The 19859-nt window shown below is 40.3% G+C and overlaps 1 protein-coding gene across 1 annotated transcript in view; it reads left to right on the top strand.

The window, feature by feature from the left end:
* LOC142095457 (uncharacterized) overlaps positions 1-19859 on the top strand; it is a 30595-nt gene extending 10736 nt beyond the window's left edge. Inside the window, exons 7-10 of the mRNA XM_075178403.1 lie at positions 440-1418; positions 7301-7352; positions 15991-16126; positions 18382-19859. Coding sequence (XP_075034504.1) covers positions 440-1418; positions 7301-7352; positions 15991-16126; positions 18382-19778 — 2564 coding nt within the window. The 3' untranslated portion in view covers positions 19779-19859. The remainder of the gene's footprint in view (positions 1-439; positions 1419-7300; positions 7353-15990; positions 16127-18381) is intronic.

The following is a 19859-nucleotide window of genomic DNA, read 5'->3' as shown; positions in this document are numbered from 1 at the left end:
ACATCTCCGTACAGGGGCCTTCAGTCTGTTCTTTATTCACAGACCCCAGAGACACCATAGTGAAGCATTCACTGACCATTGAGAGGAGACCCCATGTGATGTAACCCATGATCGTACCTGTGCACTAATACATGTTTGTGTGATACTTGGTGCAGATTACATTCTTGTAATTAATCCTAAACTAAGTTGTATGCTAACACTGCATCTGTTTGCATAATACATTTTAAATTAAGTGTATTTGCAACATTCCATATCTGCAGTTACACATTGTTATCATTTTAAAAACATGCTCATAAACTGCAACTTGAGAGATCTTGATTTCAATCTTAGTTTGGACATTTTTGGACCGTCCGCTCCTCTGTTTATTTTTATGTAAAAAAATAAATAAACCTATATAGTAGAAACATTCATATTTCCACATGTTTTCTATGATCTCCAGCAGGTGGACAGAACAGCAGGAGCTCCGCAGAGAGATATATAAGTTTATCTCTAGATTGTGACATGGATGATGATGATGATGACATCACACACGATTCGCTAGAAGAAAACTCCATTACCCCAAATATACAAAGTGCAGATAATTCATCTGATCCCTCTAGACGTGGTGAATGTTTTTCTGACAATTCAGATGTTGTTTCACATAATAGAGTTCACAGAGGTAACGAAATGTTTCCATATTCTGAAAGTGATGAGTTTTGCATTCCAGGTATTTTACCTCAGGAATTTCATACAGGTGTGAAGCCGTTTTCTTGTTCTGAATGTGGGAAAGGTTTTACAAAGAAATCATCACTTGTAAGACATCAGATAATTCACATTGGTGAGAAGCCATTTTCATGTTTTGATTGTGGAAAATGTTTTGCACGTAAATCAACTCTTGTTGAACATCAGAAAGTTCACACCAGTGAGAAGCCATTTTCATGCTCTGATTGTGGGAAATGTTTTACACGGAAAGCAAATCTTTTAGACCATCAAAGAATCCACAGCGGTGAGAGTTCATTTTCATGTTCTGATTGTGGGAAATCTTTTACAAACAAAACTGTTCTTGTTCGACATCAGAGAAGTCACACCGGTGAGAAGCCATTTTCATGCTCTGAGTGTGGAAAATGTTTTGGACATAAATCTGTTCTTCTTAAACATCAGATAGTTCACACAGGCGAGAAGCCATTTCCATGTTCTGTGTGTGGGAAATGTTTTACACAGAAAGGAAACCTTATTGAACATCAGAAAATCCACACAGGTGAGAAGCCATTTTCATGTTCACAGTGTGGGAAATGTTTTGCCAACAAAGCAGTCCTCATCAGACATCAGATGACTCACTCAGGTGAGAAGCCATTTTCCTGCTCGGAATGTGGGAAATATTTTACACAGAAAGCAAATCTTGTTAAGCATCAAAAATCTCATACCAGTGAGAATCCATAGCACAATTCAAACCCACTTTAACAGGTGAAAAACTATTTGTATCATCATGAACATTTATTTATAGAGCGCCAGGAAATTCTATAGTGCTTTACAATTGGGAACAAACAGTAATAAAACAATACTGGTTAATACATACATACAGAGATGTAAGAGGGCCCTGTTCGCAAGATTACAATCTATGGTACAATGGGAGTTTGATTTGTATCTTAATGAACAAGTCGTGTTTAAGTATATGTTAATGTTTCTAATTTAAATATTAACGCCATACTTAATCTAAGAATCATATTCAGCCTGGAATTATGTGCCTGGATTTAACCATTCGGTAGTTACAGTAAATGTCCGCTCATTGTAATGGCTACCTCCTCCTTTCGTGCTTTAATGTCATTTGGTTCCATCTGCAGATTCAAGTCCTGATTAGCAGTTTCAGCAATAATTATTGGTTATAGGATTGATAATGAACATGTTGTATTGTTCGGAGTTTGAGACATTCCATTCGGAATCATCATCATCATCATTTATATAGCCCCACTAATTCCGTAGCGCTGTGCAGAGAACTCACTAACATCAGTCCCTGCCCCATTGAAGCTTACAGTCTAAATTCCCTAATATAGACACACACTCACACACAGACAGAGAGGTAGAGACTAGGGTCAATTTAGATAGCAGCCAATTAACCTACTAGTATGTTTTTGGAGTGTGGGAGGAAACCGGAGCTCCCGGAGGAAACCCACGCAAACACAGGGAGAACATACAAACTCCACACAGATAAGGCCATGGTCGGGAATCGAACTCATGACCCCAATGCTGTGAGACAGAAGTGCTAACCACTACGCCACTTTAAGGAGCAAATTTTAAAAAAAGGGACATGTGAACTCCTCTGCCTCAGGATGATAATGCTTATTGAACACAAGAATATTTTCGGCTCAAAAAATTCTTGATTGTTGAACTAATTGATTTTTTAATGACTGTCAGAGTCAAGTAAGTTTGATAAAAACCTTTTTTTCTGGAATCACCATATTGTGATTGACAAAGGATAAACATTTCAAACTGATATATGGATTAGGTACTGAGATGTGAATTTTATTATGAAACATGTCACACTAAAAACGGAGAATCAGAAGTGATATTTCTGAGCAAGTTTACATAACTTTGACCCCCGATATCTCAGAAACCACAAGGCCTAGAGAAGATAAATTTTACATGGGCTAGTAGATATGTGGTAATATCAAGTGTACCATGTTTCATGAAAATCTGGGTCAGTTGGTGAACAGACATGGAATGACCCTTTGTGTACTTGTGCTGTAACTACAGAATAGTTACAGCCATATAGGTAATTCTAGGTGCGAGATAAATTGTGGTTATGGGGATATTCTATAAAATAAGGGAACGTTGAAAATGTTTTGTTTTTTTTTAAATGTATATGATGGAAGAACTATACATTGTTATAATATTCTATCTAAAGTTTTTCTTTATTTCGGCTGTAAACATTTCCTTTTTTAATTCTTAGAAAATAAGTTTTTTTTCTTCTCCTTTTTTAAGAAAGTCGAATTTCCAGAGTCCTTTGCTAGACTCTTCAGACATGATAGTTGCCTAATTACTACATTCCGTTTATTATATAAAAGGGATTTGTAGTGTGGAGTTAACCACGCCCACCTTTTTTCTCATTAACATAAGAGGCGGAGGAAGTGGCAGAGAAAAGGGTGATGTAGCATTATGGGATATGAAGTACAAACGACGACATTCCTAAACATTCAGGCAACTTTCCCATTCCTCCTCTTTTATAGAATGCTCCCTATCTATTTATCCTTAGATCAAATGGGACATATTCCTTAAACATAAAGCATTTGTCTACCCCTGATACAAGTACTCTATATCTCTTATAACAGTTTGTTTCCCAGATATAAAATTTTGAGCTAGCATCCATGTGAGTGTTGTAATTGTTGTATTCTTCCAATTGTATTAATAAAATATTTGAAAAAAAAAGCAGTTTACTTTACTTTATCATTAAATATTGGAAGATATTATTACATTGTTTTTAATTTTGAGCGTTCTATACATATATACACACAGTGGTCATAGTGGGCTGGTATACAGTGGTATGCCATACCGCCACTTCTCCTACTGCGTCAATTGTAAATCTATCAAATTCCATTCACATACATTTTCTATACTGTTACTTCTAAATTTCCACTTCGACACCTGTACGTACGTGTGTGTATGTATATGTATGTGTGTGTATGTATATGTATGTGTGTGTGTATATATATATGTGTGTGTGTGTGTGTGTGTGTGTGTGTGTATATATATATATATATATATATCTCATTTATATGAAAGATAGGGAGCTGAAGCTGGGATGTATTATTAACAATTAGCTCCCACAGCAATGGCACCTCACTATACTAATATTACTTAGATTAAACATAGCTCTGGAATAGGCTGCACATATTAAGCATTCCATAGCAGCAGTTTAATAGTAGCACATAGGCATGACATACTCTGCTCTAGTGTATTTTTACATTTGCACATCACCTTATTTTCAGTTGGCTAATGCTCTCCACTCAGCTGTCTGTCAAGCAAATTGACCAATAACAGAATTCCATTGTGAGGTATATCCCTTTATGACTCGCTTGGTTTAAGTAAAGCTGGCAAGCACAAGATGCATATAGACTGACAAACTCTCTTCCCTTTCAGTCTCTTTACACAAAATGAGAGAATCCTTCACATCAAATAACACGACATTGCCAAAAACACCTATATTAGGTGAGGGAGGATTCTCTTTTAGAATGAATTACAGACCAAAATTTGCTGTTGTTTTCTACATTCCACGGACACCATATTCAGCTTTAAAGATCGATAGATTGATGGACATCCTGACTTGAACTGGACACAGTGAACACCATAAGACCTCATTTCTGATACAGTGTACATAGGCAAGACACCAAAAGCACCTCTTATTAGCAGACAAATACTCAAAGTCTGTCTTTCCACTTTGAAGTCATTTACTGAATTAGCCATGTAATGAAACAGCCATGTAATATGCTGTACAACTAGTACATATATATGTGCTGCCAAAACAGCTTTGACCCGTCAAGGCATGGACTCCACAAGACCTCTGCAGGTGTCCTGTCCTATCTGGCACCATAGATGTTAGCAGAAGATCCTTTAAGTCCTGTAAGTGGCAAGGTGGGACCTCCACAGCTCGGACTTGGTTTTCCAGCACTTACCACAGATGCTTGATCGGGTAGAGATCTGGAGAATTTAATGGCCGACACCTTGAACTCTTTGTCATGTTCTTCAAACCATTCCTGAACATTTTTTGCAGTGCGGCAGAGCGCATTATCCTGCTGAAAGTGACCACTGCCATCAGGGAATACCATTGCCATGAAGGCTTGTACTTAGTCTGCAACATATTTTAGGTAGGTGGTACGTGTCAAAGTTATATCCACATGAATTCCACGACTCAAGGTTTCCCAGCAGAGTATATCCTAAAGCATCACACTGCCTCCGCTGGCTTGGCTTCTTCCCATAGTGCATCCTGGTGCCATCACTTCCCCAGGTAAACGATGCACGCGCAGTTTGCCATCCACATGAAAAAAAGAAAACGTAATTCATCAGACCAGGCCATCTTCCATTGCCCCATGGTCCAGTTCTGGCGCTCACTTGCCCATTGTAGGCACTTTTGGCGGTGGACAGGCATCAGCATACAGTCATGGCCAAAAGTTTTAAGAATGACACAAATATTGGTTTTCACAAAGTTTGCTGCTTCAGTGTTTTTAGACCTATTTTTCAGATGTTGCTGTGGTATACTAAAGTAAAATTACAGCATAAGTAAGTGTGGGCAGCACAGTGGCTTAGTGGTTAGCACTTCTACCTCACAATACTGGGGTCATGAGTTCAATTCCCAACCATGGCCTTATCTGTGCAGCGTTTGTATGTTCTCCCCGTGTTTGTGTGGGTTTCCTCCGGGTGCTCCGGTTTCCTCCCACACTCCAAAAACATACTAGTAGGTTAATTGGCTGCTATTAAATTAGTCTGTGTGTGTGTGTGTGTGTGTGTGTGTGTGATAGGGGATTTAGATTGTAAGCTTCAGTGGGGCAGGGACTGATGTATATGAGAGTTCTCTCTACAGCGCTGCGGAATTAGTGTCGCTATATAAATAAATAGACTATGAAGTGTCAAAGGCTTTTATTGACAATTGCATTAAGTTTATGCAAAGAGTCAATAATTTGCAGTGTTGACCCTTCTGTTTGAAGACCTCTGCAATTCACCCTGGCATACTGTCAATCAACTTCTGGGCCACATACTGAATAATGGCTGCCCATTCTTGCCTAATCAATGCTTGGAGTTTGTCAGAATTTGTGGGGTTTTGTTTGTCCATCCGCCTCTTGAAAACTGACCACAAGTTCTCAGTAGGATTAAGGTCTGAGGAGTTTCCTGTCCATTGACCCAAAGTTTCGATGTTTTGATCCCCAAGTCACTTAGTTATCACTTTTCACTTATGGCAAGGTGCTCCATCATGCTGAAAAAGCATTGTTTGTCACCAAACTGTTCTTGGATGGTTGGAAGAAGTTGCTCTTGGAGGATGTTTTGGTGCCATTCTTTATTCATGGCTGTGTTCTTAAGCAAAATTGTGAGTGAGCCCACTCCCGTGGCTGGGAAGCAACCCCACACATGAATGGTCTCAGGATGCTTTACTGTTTGCATGACACAGGACTGATGGTAGCGCTCACCTTTCCTTCTCCGAACAAGCATTTTTCTAGATGCCCCACACAATCTGAAAGAGGATTCATCAGAGAAAATGACTTTACCCCAGTTCTCAGCAGTCCAATCACCATACTTTTTGCAGAATATCAGTCTGTCCCTGATGTTTTTCCTGGAGAGAAGTGGCTTCATTGTTGGCCTTCTTGACACCAGGCCATACTCCAAAAGTCTTTACCTCACTGTGCATGCAGATGCACTCACACCTGCCTGCTACCATTTCTGAGCAAGCTCTACACTGGCGGTGCACTGTTCCCTAAGCTAAATCAACTTTAGGAGACGGTCCTGGCGCTTGCTGGATGTTCTTTGGCGCCATGAAGCCTTCTTCACAACTTTTGAATCTCTCTCCTTGAAGTTCTTGATGACCCAATAAATGGTTGATTTAGCTGCAATCTTACTAGCAGCAATATCCTTGCATGTGAAGCCCTTTTTGTGCAAAGCAATGATGACTGCAGGTGTTTCCTTGCAGATAAACATAGTTAACAGAGGAAGAACAATGATTTAAAGCGCCACCCTCCTTTTAAATCTTCCAGTCTGTTATTCTAACTCAATCAGCATGACAGAGTGATCTCCAGCCTTGTCCTTGTCAACACTCTCACCTGTGTTAATGAGAGAATCACTGACCTGATGTCAGTTGGTCCTTTTTGTGACAGGGCTGAAATGCAGTGAAAATGTTGTTTTTGGGAAAAAGTTCATTGTCATGGCAAAGAGGGACTTTGAAATTAATTGTAATTCATCTGATCACTCTTCATGACATTCTGGAGTATATACATATTGCCATCATAAAAATTGAGGCAGCAGACTTTGGGAAAAATAATATTTGTGTCGTTCTCAAAACTTTTGACCACAACTGTAGATACTCTGACTGGCCTGTGAGACTGGACAAAACAGTCTAGCGTTTGCTCCCCACGCAAATCAGTGAGCCTTGGGTGCCCGTGACCCTGACGCCAGTTCAAAGAGGGTTATGGAAAAGGGAGAGGAGTGAGGGGTGTCCAGTGCTCCTGTGTTATAAGAAAGGTCAAATTAGCATGGAGTGGCCGTGCATTGCCTAAAGAAAAATTAAGACTGATTTCACCTAGATATAATAAACTTTATATTTATCTGATTCTTTAAACGTTAGCTATCTGTGCCATGTTGCAGTAAATGTGGTGTTCTTGTCTAATGGAGCCAGGGTGATATCCTCCATAGGCATTGTTACAATACTGAACGCAGATTAGCAATGGTCACTAATGTTCAATTAACTCAAAACGATGTCTAGGGATGTGGTGTTCTTTTTCTGCCACGTAGACCTGGTTCTGCTCCAATCGTCACTCCGCCTATTGTGGGCTTACAAGAGAACATACTATTTTTGAGAAATTAATTCTAGCTCATCTTAACAGCCTTTTCCAATAGTCTTGCTATATCTTTGCAGTTCAGTGTAATCTATAACCTCCAGCCAGTCATGCTAACCAAGCACACCAATCTGTTCCCAACACAAGAATTGTAAGTCTTGCCAGGTTTCTGTGGTTCCAGGTGAGTGGGATAACCTTGGGATCACCCTTCTCCGGTCTTTAGCTTGGTGGAATTTATCATTCGGGAGTTGATTATATCGTAATATTGTTACGAGCCGCAGCGGTGCCCAGCCGCTGCGACTCACTCACCTACGTCCCGGCCGTCGGTTGTTGCCGGGGCAACGACTAGACGCTCCAGCGCTGCGTCCCGGCATTGAGAAGCCGGGCGCATGCGCTCTACAGAATTACTAGCCCGCGGGCTAATGAAGTTAGGGGGCTGGTTTCTATCTGAGCCAGGCCCTGATTGGCTGTCTCAAGTATTTAAAGCAATGAGGTCTGCCACCTAATTGCCGGTTATAGCTTCTGTGCTCCAGTCTGCTGACCTGCTTGTTCCTGTTCCTGTATCCTTATACTGCTACTGATTTCCCGTGTATGACCCTTGGCTTTGAATTGGACTTCGCTTGTGTTTCCTGTGACCCTGAACTCCGGCCTGTTTACCGTTTCTGCTACCCGCCTGTGACCCCTGACCTCAGCTTGCTTACCGATACTGTTGTCCGCTACCGGCCTTTGACCTCTGCGTGGACCTCACTCCGCTTGCCTGGGTTCTCCCCAGCCGGTACACACTTCACGACCCTCTGTCAGTCTGCGGCCCAGTCTGTCCCCACCATCAGGGGCTCCCGTGAACACCTGATTGGCAGAGTAGATTCCGGGTTGTGTTGTGCCGGCTGGAGGGGTTCCTAACAAATAGCAAAGATAATTACTAGTGCACTACAGTGGCGGATCTAGACATTTGTCCTACCCGGGGCAATTTTAGGGGGGGAGGGGGATTTAGGCCCCGCCCCCCTTCTGATGTCTAAGCCTGCCGGCGGCTGCACAGTATGTGCAGGTCCATTCAGCAGTGGCAGTGTCCTGTCCCGCTGCTCTGATTGTGTTTAAAACACAATCATAACAGCCGGGCAGCACACTGTCACTGCTGAACGGACCTGCACAGTGTGCAGCTGTTGGCAGCAAGCCCCTGGTAGGGGGGATGATCACCCCGATCGTCTCCCCCCCCTGGATCCGCCACTGGTGCACTACCTAGAATAGAAGGAATCTTGCAAGCTGCTTGGGACTTAGAGCAACCCCTATTCTCTAGACAACATCCATATAAACAAAGAAATTCCCAGCGCACAGCTTAGTCTACAGATGTCAGTAAACCATTCGGTCTTACAAATATACTTTTGTATGCACACAATCTGTAATAAACAAATGTGATTTTATTGGACTAATAAAAACTGACCATATACGTTATTAACCAGATAAAAATAGATAAAATTGGATTCCCTATAAAAACTGGAGTGGTAACTGAAGTGGAAATGTGGCTAAGCACAGACCGTGTCCTCTCAGTCTAAAAATTAAACAAATATAACGAGAAATAAATACTAAATAAATGTGCAGACATGCAATAAATAAATACAATTACTGAAATGTTAGTGATAGTTTACCTTCTCTGCATATTGCAGGTCTACACCTCAATATGCTTCAACGGAGATAATGTCACATGACTGCATTCTGCCGGTAATAAAACATATATCAGACATTTGCAGTAGAGGCCTGGCAGAGCATCACCAGGGATGAAACCCAGCGTCTAGTGATGTCTTTGCGTTCCAGACTTCAGGCTGTAATTGACTGCAAAGGATTTGCAACAAAGTAAAAAAAAGTGAAAGTTTGATGTAGGATTGTTTAGTTTGTCCCATTACTTTTGGTCCCTTAAAAAGTGGGAGGAACATATAGAAACTGTTGTAATTCCTACACCGTTCACCTGCTTTGGATGTAAATTCCCTAAAATTAAAGCTGAAAGTCTGCAGTTAAAGCACATCTTGTTAGTTTCATGTCAAATCCATTGTGGTGGTGTATAGAGCCCAAAATATGAAAATTGTGTCGATGTCCCAATATTTATGAAACTGACTGTATGTGGATTATAAATTTGCAAAAGAACGTACAGGACAATAAAACATTTTTTTAATGTCACTTATTAATGATAAAACAGAAAAAAAAAAGTTGTTGTTTTTTATTTAGTTGGGTTTTTTTCCCAATTAAATACATTTATTAGGTTGTTGTTAATATTTACTGAATATAAAATAAATTTTTACAGTTGCTCATAATTGCAAACACATGTTATAGCATGCATACCAGACTGTCATCACTACTGATGAGGACTTAGACTAGCCCTTTAGCTGGAGTGAGAGATACGGCACAAAAACAAGTAACTTTGAGATGGCCAGAGATGGATCCGGACATGGCTGCGTGCGCTAGAGTTTGGCACGCCTCTACTGTAAATTGACTACAGCAAAGCACCCCTCCCCTCCCTGTTCACTCCCAGAAATCTTACGCCGTAGTAAGTGCTTTTGACGGCGCAGCAGACAGACCTGCGTTCACTGACATATCTCCTGGTTCTGGGCATGAGGACGATATGCTCAAAATCAGCAGATAGGTGTCTTAAAGAATCAGGTCCTTGGAGTTCATTTTAGGCTCAATTTGACCAGTGAGTGCAATCTACATCATTTTATTTAATGTGAATGGTTTAACACTATGTATGGTTGTTTTTTTTATTACAATAAAGCTAGACCTTTAAGCATACTTACCAACCTTTGGTAAGTTAATTCCAGGAGATCCCAGGCAGGAGGGCGTGATTAAGGGGCGTGATTGGAGGGCGGGAGGGGTGGGGCGCGGTACTTCGCGTCATTTTGGCTCCGCTCCCCACAACAAAATGACGTTTTTGTCGCGAGGAACGGGGCCAAAATGACACGATTCACCTCGAATCGCGTCATTTTGAGGAGCAAGATGCCATATGCGGGATATTTGCCTGCTCTCGGGAGACCTACCCGAATTTCGGGAGTCTCACGGACATTCCGGGATAATTGGCAAGTATGCCTTTAAGAGACATTGAGACTTTGAGATGTTGAAAGGTTTGAAAATGGGGGGGGGGGGGGGGTGTGTGTGTGTGTGTGTGTGTGTGTGTCTGTCTGTCTGTCTTCACTACATCTCAGTGATGTGTAACAACAGCTACTATCCAGAAATAAACACTACTCTTCCTAAAGATCCTACATGTTGCCTATCACAGTATTCCTGTGACCTACAGGTAAGTGCTAATACTCTAATACGTTCCCTGACTGTCTTATGTTGAACCCAGAATCCTAATTTAACTCTCTGCCTACTATCCTTCAATGCTGATCCAGAGTAAGCTGTTTGGAGGAACCAGCCAGAGACACCAGCAAAGAGGTACAATAGCAGCTACAGACAACACAATAAGCAGTTCCAGGTGCTGGGGAAGGATCCTGGTGGTGGCAGTAACTACTCTCCTACAACTGGTGCGCAGTCATCATAATTGGTACATGTCTGGTGGCTGAGTAACACCAGTAGGAGTGACCATAACATCAGGTTCTGACAATAAAAAGAACCCCAAGACAAGCTTGTAAAACCACTTCACCACAGCCGGTGGCCATAAGCCCTCCTGTCACATCAGCATATTCCAGTGTTCCTTAATCTCATCTCGTTTTTCAAATTAATTTCAGGAAACAATTACCAGAAAGGAAACGTATACAAATCAGGAGCACCAGCAGCCCCCCTGACTTGTACCAAACTTCCAGAGACCTCTGGTTGTTCCTAAAGAGGAACCGATGCAGGAGGAACAGTTTCACGTCTTTGAAAAAGCAATCTTTTCGTCTTTGTACTGATGCCCAATTGGCTAATTTGTCAACCACTGCCCCCCCCCCCCCCCTCCCCCACTGAAACTGGGAAACATCAAAATCTAGGTTGTATTGGAGAAGCCAACATAGGCAGCACTGACAGCTCTCCATGACTCTTACAGTTTTGATGTCATATTCTGAAATCTACTTTACTACTATGGTTTACTTAGATTTGGGGGCTCCTGGTAAATTTATTGGCTCTGGTTTAAAAGCATCAGATGCCACTAGTTCCTCTCGGGCAGCATGTTGGCAACTATGCCCAGGGCCTCACTGTAAGATTTGAGCGCAGGCTCTGTGGACGTGCAGTGATACCAGCGTAGCCTGTTTAGCAGATTTTGGGGCCTTTAGCTATAACACTGCTTAAAGCAGTCTTAGTAGGGATCTGAAAAACTACATTTCCTTGAAATTAGAAATAAATGTCAGTGATGTTCACCACTACTACTAAAACTGCTAAAATGAAAATGAACATATCAATACTTCAATCAACGTTACTGTGCACCATACATTATTTTCTGTTATCTGAACAACTGCACCCATAATTCCACTGAAAAAAGTCATCTAACACACTAGAAGAGCTACAAACTACAACTCCCAGAAACCCTTAACGCTCGGCGTTCAGTTTAACAGCTTGTATGGAGACGAATGTCACGTTAGTCGCAGGACGCTTAGTAGAGCGCAGATAGAGTCAGGTGAAAGAATCCAAACTGAGGCGTAAAACGCAAATCACGGAAGTGCAATGGAACGCATGAGCACCAGAAAGAGGAGGGGATTATGGATGTTGGTGAGATTTGATTTTATGTTCTTCCTTTATTTATAGATTCTCCTAATTACTGTACTACTATTATAGCACATTGACATTCATCACATAGAAAGCATATTATAGAAATGTAATAGACCTGTTTGTATTGTATCTTTATTTTGTCAATTTTGTTTTTGTGTGTCGAGTGTACAGCATGACATCAGGCTAAGTTTAATTTATTTATGTCAGTGTACTATATACCTACCGGGCTAAGACATTAAACAGTGCCATTATACTGCTTCTATGTTTCCTGCTATTTATTAAAGTGTAGTAACTTCGATTAATGACTCCTGTACTATACATTAATTCAACAGAGGCTATTTCAATGGGGGTGAATGTCTAAAAAACAGCAGCAGGACATTTACAGACTGGTGGAACAGGACATGCTCACAGGTTAGGTAATAAACATATTTCTATAGTTTCATGCTAGCCACTACAGAAAACTATGTCAGATAACAGGTCGCTTTATTAGAACAGTTGTCAAGGAAATTGTGAGAGAGAAAACACCTTATCAGAAAAACTCAGGAAGTCCCAAACCAGATGATAGAACACATAATATAGTATATTGTATATATTCCTCATTTTACATCCTCTGGTTCCATTCCTGTGGCCAAGATAGGATTTGGTTTCTAGGCATTTAGTCATTAGTACAGATTTAGGAATACTGTATATGGCTAGGTACTTAAGCTGACATTCTCCTGTTTTGTCTCTTCATAATCATCATCATTTATATAGCGCCACTAATTCCGCAGCACTGTACAGAGAACTCATTCACATCAGTCCCTGCCCCATTGGAGCTTACAGTCTAAATTCCCTAATATAGACACACACTCACGCAGACAGAGATTAGAGTCAATTTTTGATAGCAGCCAATTAACCTTCCAGTATATTTTTGGAGTGTGGGAGGAAACCGGAGCACCCAGAGGAAACCCACACAAACACAGGGAGAACATACAAACTCCACACAGATAAGGCCATGGTCGGGAATTGAACTCATGACCCCAGTGCTGTGAGGCAGAAGTGCTAACCACTAGGCCACTGTGCAGCCCACATAATGGATTATAACTCTTTGGCTTTTTTAACAAACATCTAAATTAGGTGGGGGAGGAGGCGCACACACATATACAGTGCTTTGCCTCTGAAATGACACACACAATGTATAAAATATACCAGCACATATTTAATACATAGAGTGCAGCTAATAGGACCTAAGACTGAAATCAGTAGAAACTAAATTATTAGTGTACATCCACTTGTAGCAAATCCAGATCTTCCCTAGTAGCTGTGATCGAGCTGCATACCATTGCGTGGGATTCAGCAATGCTGGGATGCATCAACCTGAATAATGTTCCCTCTGCACCCATTTGGCAACATCAGTAGATAAAAGTAGAATATGACAAATTAACTAAAACAAACCATAAATAAGCAGAGAATGAAATAACTATAAAACAGTATAAAAAAATTGTTTAAAAAATGTATAGCGTGTATGCATGAATCATCCGACTGATCGGAACTTCACTCGTAGGTACAATAGTTGTAGATAACACATTAGTCGGAAAATTCTGTAGTGTGTACCCAGCCTTAGAAATAGCTACTGCCTCCACGAGGACTAGCCCAAGTCATCATTTCTGTGTGACTCCCACATTTTTCATGAATATAACACACTGCATGTTTTTTAAAACCCACAAAAAATGTCCTGGCCACTTTGTGTGTGATGAATACTAAAGCAGGACGCTACAGATCGAGAGTTACACACCTATACAATTATCGGGCAGATCAGATTCACAGTCATTTGGTCATTTGTTTCATCTCTTGATTTGATTTTATAAACTTCCTAAAAATCACAATCAACGATGTTGGGCAAATGTGGAAGTGTGTACACACTCACAACTGTCTGCCCAACACTTCTGATATTTACAGCTCGATAACAGATATATCTGTAGAGTGCATGCGGACTCACAATCTTTTTCAGCAGCTGGTTATGAGAGATGAAGTTCATAGATCTGATGGTAAATTGTGTAGGTGTGTACACATGAATCGGCATGCTCAATCGCTGGTGAAATCGTTAGACATTGCATCTAATGTATGATGCATAAGTGTGTACCTAGCTTAAGAAATGGAAAAAATATTCCTTGTGAAACTGACACATCCCAGAAAATAGCAAAATTGATCAGGCTGTGAATGGTTTAAAACAACGTTTGTCACAAGTCAATAAATAGACAGATTTGTATAGGTACACGCTAGAGTGCCACATAATAGTTCTGTATGATGTTAGCTGAGCCTCTGGGAAAAAAAAAAGTTCTGATTATCTCCTAGGGTTGCGCATGTGCAGTTGCCATTTGTGTTAAACAGTGCAGAGGAGAGCAACAAGGTTGCCGAAAAGAGACCTGAAGATTTTTCTCCTATGATGCTCTCCCCATAGGATTGAATGGCTACTGGACTGTGCAATACTTTGCCTAATGCTGGAGATAGATCCCTTTCTTAAATTATCATTTTACTTAAAAATGCCTAAACCATGCGGAAAAAGCCGTTTAGAGCTTCATAAATAGGCTCCGAAGCCTTTTCCTTTTACACAGTGAATATATCTCTAGTCTAAGGGATATATTTACTAAACTGCGGGTTTGAAAAAGTGGAGATGTTGCCTATAGCAACCAATCAGATTCTAGCTGTCATTTTGTAGAAGGCACTAAATAAATGAAAGCTATAATCTGATTGGTTGCCACAGGCCCCCTAAGTCTCCCCACTACACACCTCTGCAGGCATGTTTCCTTTACACACCTAACTGACACCTCTCTTATCCTTTGCATATTGGATAAAAAAGCTGAGTAACTGCTTTCACTTGACCAGCAGATAAACCCTATGAAGAAGCGCAGCATTTTCTTCTCAAACAAATTTTGCTTGGACTGTCACCCTTACTTGCTGATTACACCTTCTCCTCTGTCACACGGGGGAGTAGGCCTACAAATCTCTCTGTCATAACATAATTTAATTACTACCAGCTTGGTTGCTTCCATGGAAAGGCCTATAAAGTTATCAATGCATTCTTTTTAGGTTAATATATCTGGGATAAATATAATACCTTTATAAACAGAGGTCACTAATAGATGAAACCTGCCAGTAGATGAAAGTGTGACCGAAGATGGAGAAGCACAGGAATGAGATGACTGACAGGCTATTGCATTTCACTCTAGAGATCATCTACCTGCTGACTGGAGAGGTGAGTGACTCTGGGAATGTCATACAGACAACAATTTTACCTCTGTAACTAAAACAGAGTCCTGACTGAAGAGGTGAAGGATTCTGGGAGTGTCATAGTGATAATAATAAAACAGAAATCTGCAGAGGAATAATATTGGAGGTTTGTGGGGATTCAGTCTCCAAGATTGTTTTGATTTGTTGAGAACGTCAGGGAGAAGTGGATGTTTACAGTCTACTCACCGGATACTCCTTGTACCCTAGATATTCCTGTCTCATAGAAGCAACTTAATTGTAAGGAAGGTGTCTGTTCTATTAATTTGTGTGTGTTTTATACAGGAATATATTGTTGCAAAAAAGACATATGGAGACGGTATGACACCCAGCGGCAGTCCTTGTGTAATAGGAGGATTAAGCAGGACCCAGAGCCCCATCATGGAACCTCCACCTCACTCACTGATACATGAGAGAAACAATGACCAGAGGATTCTAGAACTCACCAACAAGATCATTCAGCTGCTGACTGGAGAGGTGACTGCTGGGAATGGGACATTATACAGTAACACCAGGGGATGTGTCTGGGTGATGACTGTATCATTGTGTGTGTCAGGTTCCTATAAGGTGTCAGGATGTCACTGTCTATTTCTCCATGGAGGAGTGGGATTATTTAGAGGGACACATGGATCTCTACAAGGATGTGATGATGGAGAATCACCGGCCCCTCACATCACTGGGTAAGAGGAAATGTAATCACTGATATATATTTGCATTTATGATTATAAACTATGTTTTGAACAAAGAGGAGTTTACCAACTCTAATGACCCTGCCAATGTACTGTTTCTTAGCATTAATATAGGTTATTTTTTATAGATTTATCTTTGACTGCTAAATTTAGTGATGGCATTTCAGAACTGAATTATAAATTCTGCCCACAAGTATTAAATAAAAATAAATAAAAATTATGGTCAGCCAGTTTGTTAAACCTAATTGGTCGAATAATACTAAGGGCTAGATTCACTAAGCTGCGTGTTTGAAAAAGTGGGGATGTTGCCTATGGCAACCAATCAGATTCTAGCTTTCATTTATTTAGTACCTTCTACAAAATGACAGCTAGAATCTGATTGGTTGCCATAGGCAACATCCCCGCTTTTTCAAACCCGCAGCTTAGTAAATTTAGCCCTAAGTGTGTGGCACCCAAATATTTTTTTGTTTAATTATACAGATTTTATTGAAACAAATATGATTGGGCATAGTGCTAATCTGATTGGCCGATAACATCCTTCATCATGAGTGTGAGGTTGCCGGTGACTAAGAAACAGGAAGGACACTTTGCAGTTATGTTATTTGCTCCACCCCTAGATCACTGTATATTGCATATATGGTGCACAGTGTGTATGGCCAAGTTAACCACAGATCCAACCAAGTAAAGGGAGATGAATGACTAGTTTGCATTGCGAGTGTCAGCATTAGAGACAAAGGAAAAATAAAATAAAAATGTAAGCTTTGAATGTTAAAATATAGACTTTTTGTTTAGCTGACCTCAATGTTCTTTTCAAGAAGTTTTTTTATATTTTTGAATACAACGCAATAGAAGAAAAAACAGCAAAACACAGTCACCAAGACCAGAATAATAGACAGTGTGCAGATTAGGCAAACTGAAATGACCAAGCGTGCGCAGGTCACATAAATAATGTGAGCCAATAAACAGCAGGTGCTTGTACATAACTGCCTCCTAGTAGAAGTCTGTCGGTGGTCCCAACCTCTGGGCTTTCTGCAGAGCAGCCTATGTCATTTTGCAGTGACCTCTATTGAAGACTGGCATGCATTTAGAATCCATACTTCTTTAGAGCCTGTGCCAATGTTTATAGGCCCAGAGGATCTACTTTACCCTGAAACTGTGCATATGATAAGGGGTCATGCACTGTAGCAGCAGGACAGGCAGTCTCAACATCAACTTAGGGGTTATTTTCTGTAGCCGTAGACCATCTTTGGAATTTCCTTTTTGCTTCAAATCCGTATTTATTTTCAATCTCTTCCACCACTGCTTAGTCATTTTGGGCCTGATTCATTAAAGAACTTAAATTAAGAAGTTTCTTATTTAAGTCTCCTGGACAAAACCATCTTACAATGCAAGGGGTGCAGATTAGTATTCTGTTTTGCACATAAGTTAAATACTGACTGTTTTTACATGTAGCACACAAATACTTGATAGCTTATTTGTACACTGAAATTTAAAGTTGATATTTGTGTGCTACATGAAAAAACAGTCAGTATTTAACTTATGTGCAAAACAGAATACTAATTTTTACCCCTTGTATTGTAACATGGTTTTGTCCATGAGACTTTAAATAAGAAACCTCTTTTAACTTCCCTTTTAAGTTACTTTTTTTAACCTCAATTTAAGTTCCTCAATGAATCAGGCCCTTTGTGTCCAGGTACTGCATCCTCACTGAGGCTAGGTCCACCCCTAATGCAGATATTGTAAATGGCTGCAAATTAAGGTGAACTCCAAAATCATACACACAATATATTCCTCTTCTCTGGCCCTAGACCAGTGTGTAGCACAGAATTTCTAAACATACAACACAGGAGGACTTAAACTGACTTGTGGTGCAGCTCAAATCACTTATCAACTCCTCCCTGTCTCTCTGTCATATTGGCACCAAAATGTTCCTAAGCCACTCACCACTCACCCATTCTGTAATATGGCAAATAGGGACTCAAGAGAAACAAGTTTACCAGTTAAAGAAGAATTACACCCAAATCATCTGCTGGTGCCAAAATGACCGAATAATTCAGACACAAAATGTGCCTTTTATTCTATTAATTGTACTTTGTGTTCATTAATGGCAGCACGCTGGATAATGTTAGTAACGCTATACAGAAATCAAAAAATATAAAACTGATGTTGCTATTTATCTGCTTCTTACTGTAGTAATACTTGATCAAAGAGAGTCTAAGTTATTCCTTCTCATGTATTTCAAACAGGAGGATTGGAACAGGGAAGTACACCTCCAGGACATGGCGTCTGGACTTCCCCAAATTGTGTAACTGAAGATAAAAGCGACATTAAAAGTGAAAGTATGAATAAAAGGAGGGGATGTCTACCAATAGTAGAACAGGAATTGGTCTCCTGTGGAGAAGGAAATCTCACAGACACTGACAGTTATACACCCACCGATCATACTCAATATACATCTACTTATATTAAGGAAGAATTAGTCTCATGTGATGGCGGAAATCTCCCACACACTGACATTTATACACCCGCAGATCATCCACAATTTCCATCTACTCATTTTATGGAGGAATTGATCTCATGTGAAGAAGGAAATCTCATAGACACTGACATTTATGGATCCACCGATACACAATATACATCTACTTATATTATGGAGAAATTGGTCTCTTGTGAGGATGGAAGTCTCCTAGACATAGACATATATACACCCAAAGATCATACTCCATATAAATCTACTCCTATTAGGGAAGAATCAGTCTCATGTGAAGAACGAAATATCACACACGCTGACATTTTTACTCATGTAGACTATGAAGAGTCACCGCATAAGAGGTCTAGTACTGAGGGCTATTGTACAATAGAAGATAATGATCTCTCGTGCTTGGAATGTAAAAAAAAATTCACAAGTCAGGCAGATCTCATCGAACACCAAACATTCCACATAGGAAAAAAGTTAATGTATTCTGAATGTGGGAAACATTTTTCTTTTAAATCAAAGCTTGTTGCACACCAGCAAAGACAAGCTGGAGAGTATCCATTTTCTTTTTCTGAATGCGGCAAACATTTGACATCTAAAGCAGAGCTTGATTTCCACCAAGTGACACATACAGATACGAAGGCATGGTCCTGTTCGGAATGTGGTAAAATCTTCACTAGAAAATGCAATCTCCTTGTCCATCAAAGGACTCACAGAGGAGAGAAACCATTTTCTTGCTCAGAATGTAAGCAATGTTTCTCTGTTAAATCAACCCTCATTAGACATCAGAGAATTCACACAGGGGAGAAACCATTCTCATGTCCAGTGTGTGGTAAAAGTTTTCGGCAAAGCCAGTCTCTTGCAATCCATCAGAGAATTCACACAGGGGAGAAACCATTTTCTTGTTTGGAGTGTGGTAAATGTTTCAGTAACAGTCAGTACCTTATCCTTCATCAGAGAAGTCACACAGGAGAGAGACGATATTCTTGCTCTGAATGTGGGAAATGTTTTTTCTGGAGTTCTGCTCTTGCTGTCCATCAAAGAACTCATACAGCGGAAAGACCCTATCCTTGCTCTCAGTGTGGAAAATACTTTAGATCCAAGAAAACTTTTAATAATCACCTGAAAAGCCATTTAAGAGAGAACATAAATACTTTATTAGTGTGACAAACTCACATTTTTGTTATTGGTATAATTTACAAGAATGTCTGTAAAGTGAAAGGACAATAAAATAAAATGTGACATAGC

The sequence above is a fragment of the Mixophyes fleayi genome, chromosome 6 (genome assembly GCF_038048845.1).
Source record: "Mixophyes fleayi isolate aMixFle1 chromosome 6, aMixFle1.hap1, whole genome shotgun sequence".
Taxonomy (NCBI): domain Eukaryota; kingdom Metazoa; phylum Chordata; class Amphibia; order Anura; family Limnodynastidae; genus Mixophyes; species Mixophyes fleayi.
Note: the sequence above shows the minus strand (reverse complement) of the source record. Positions and strands in the feature narration are given on the sequence as shown.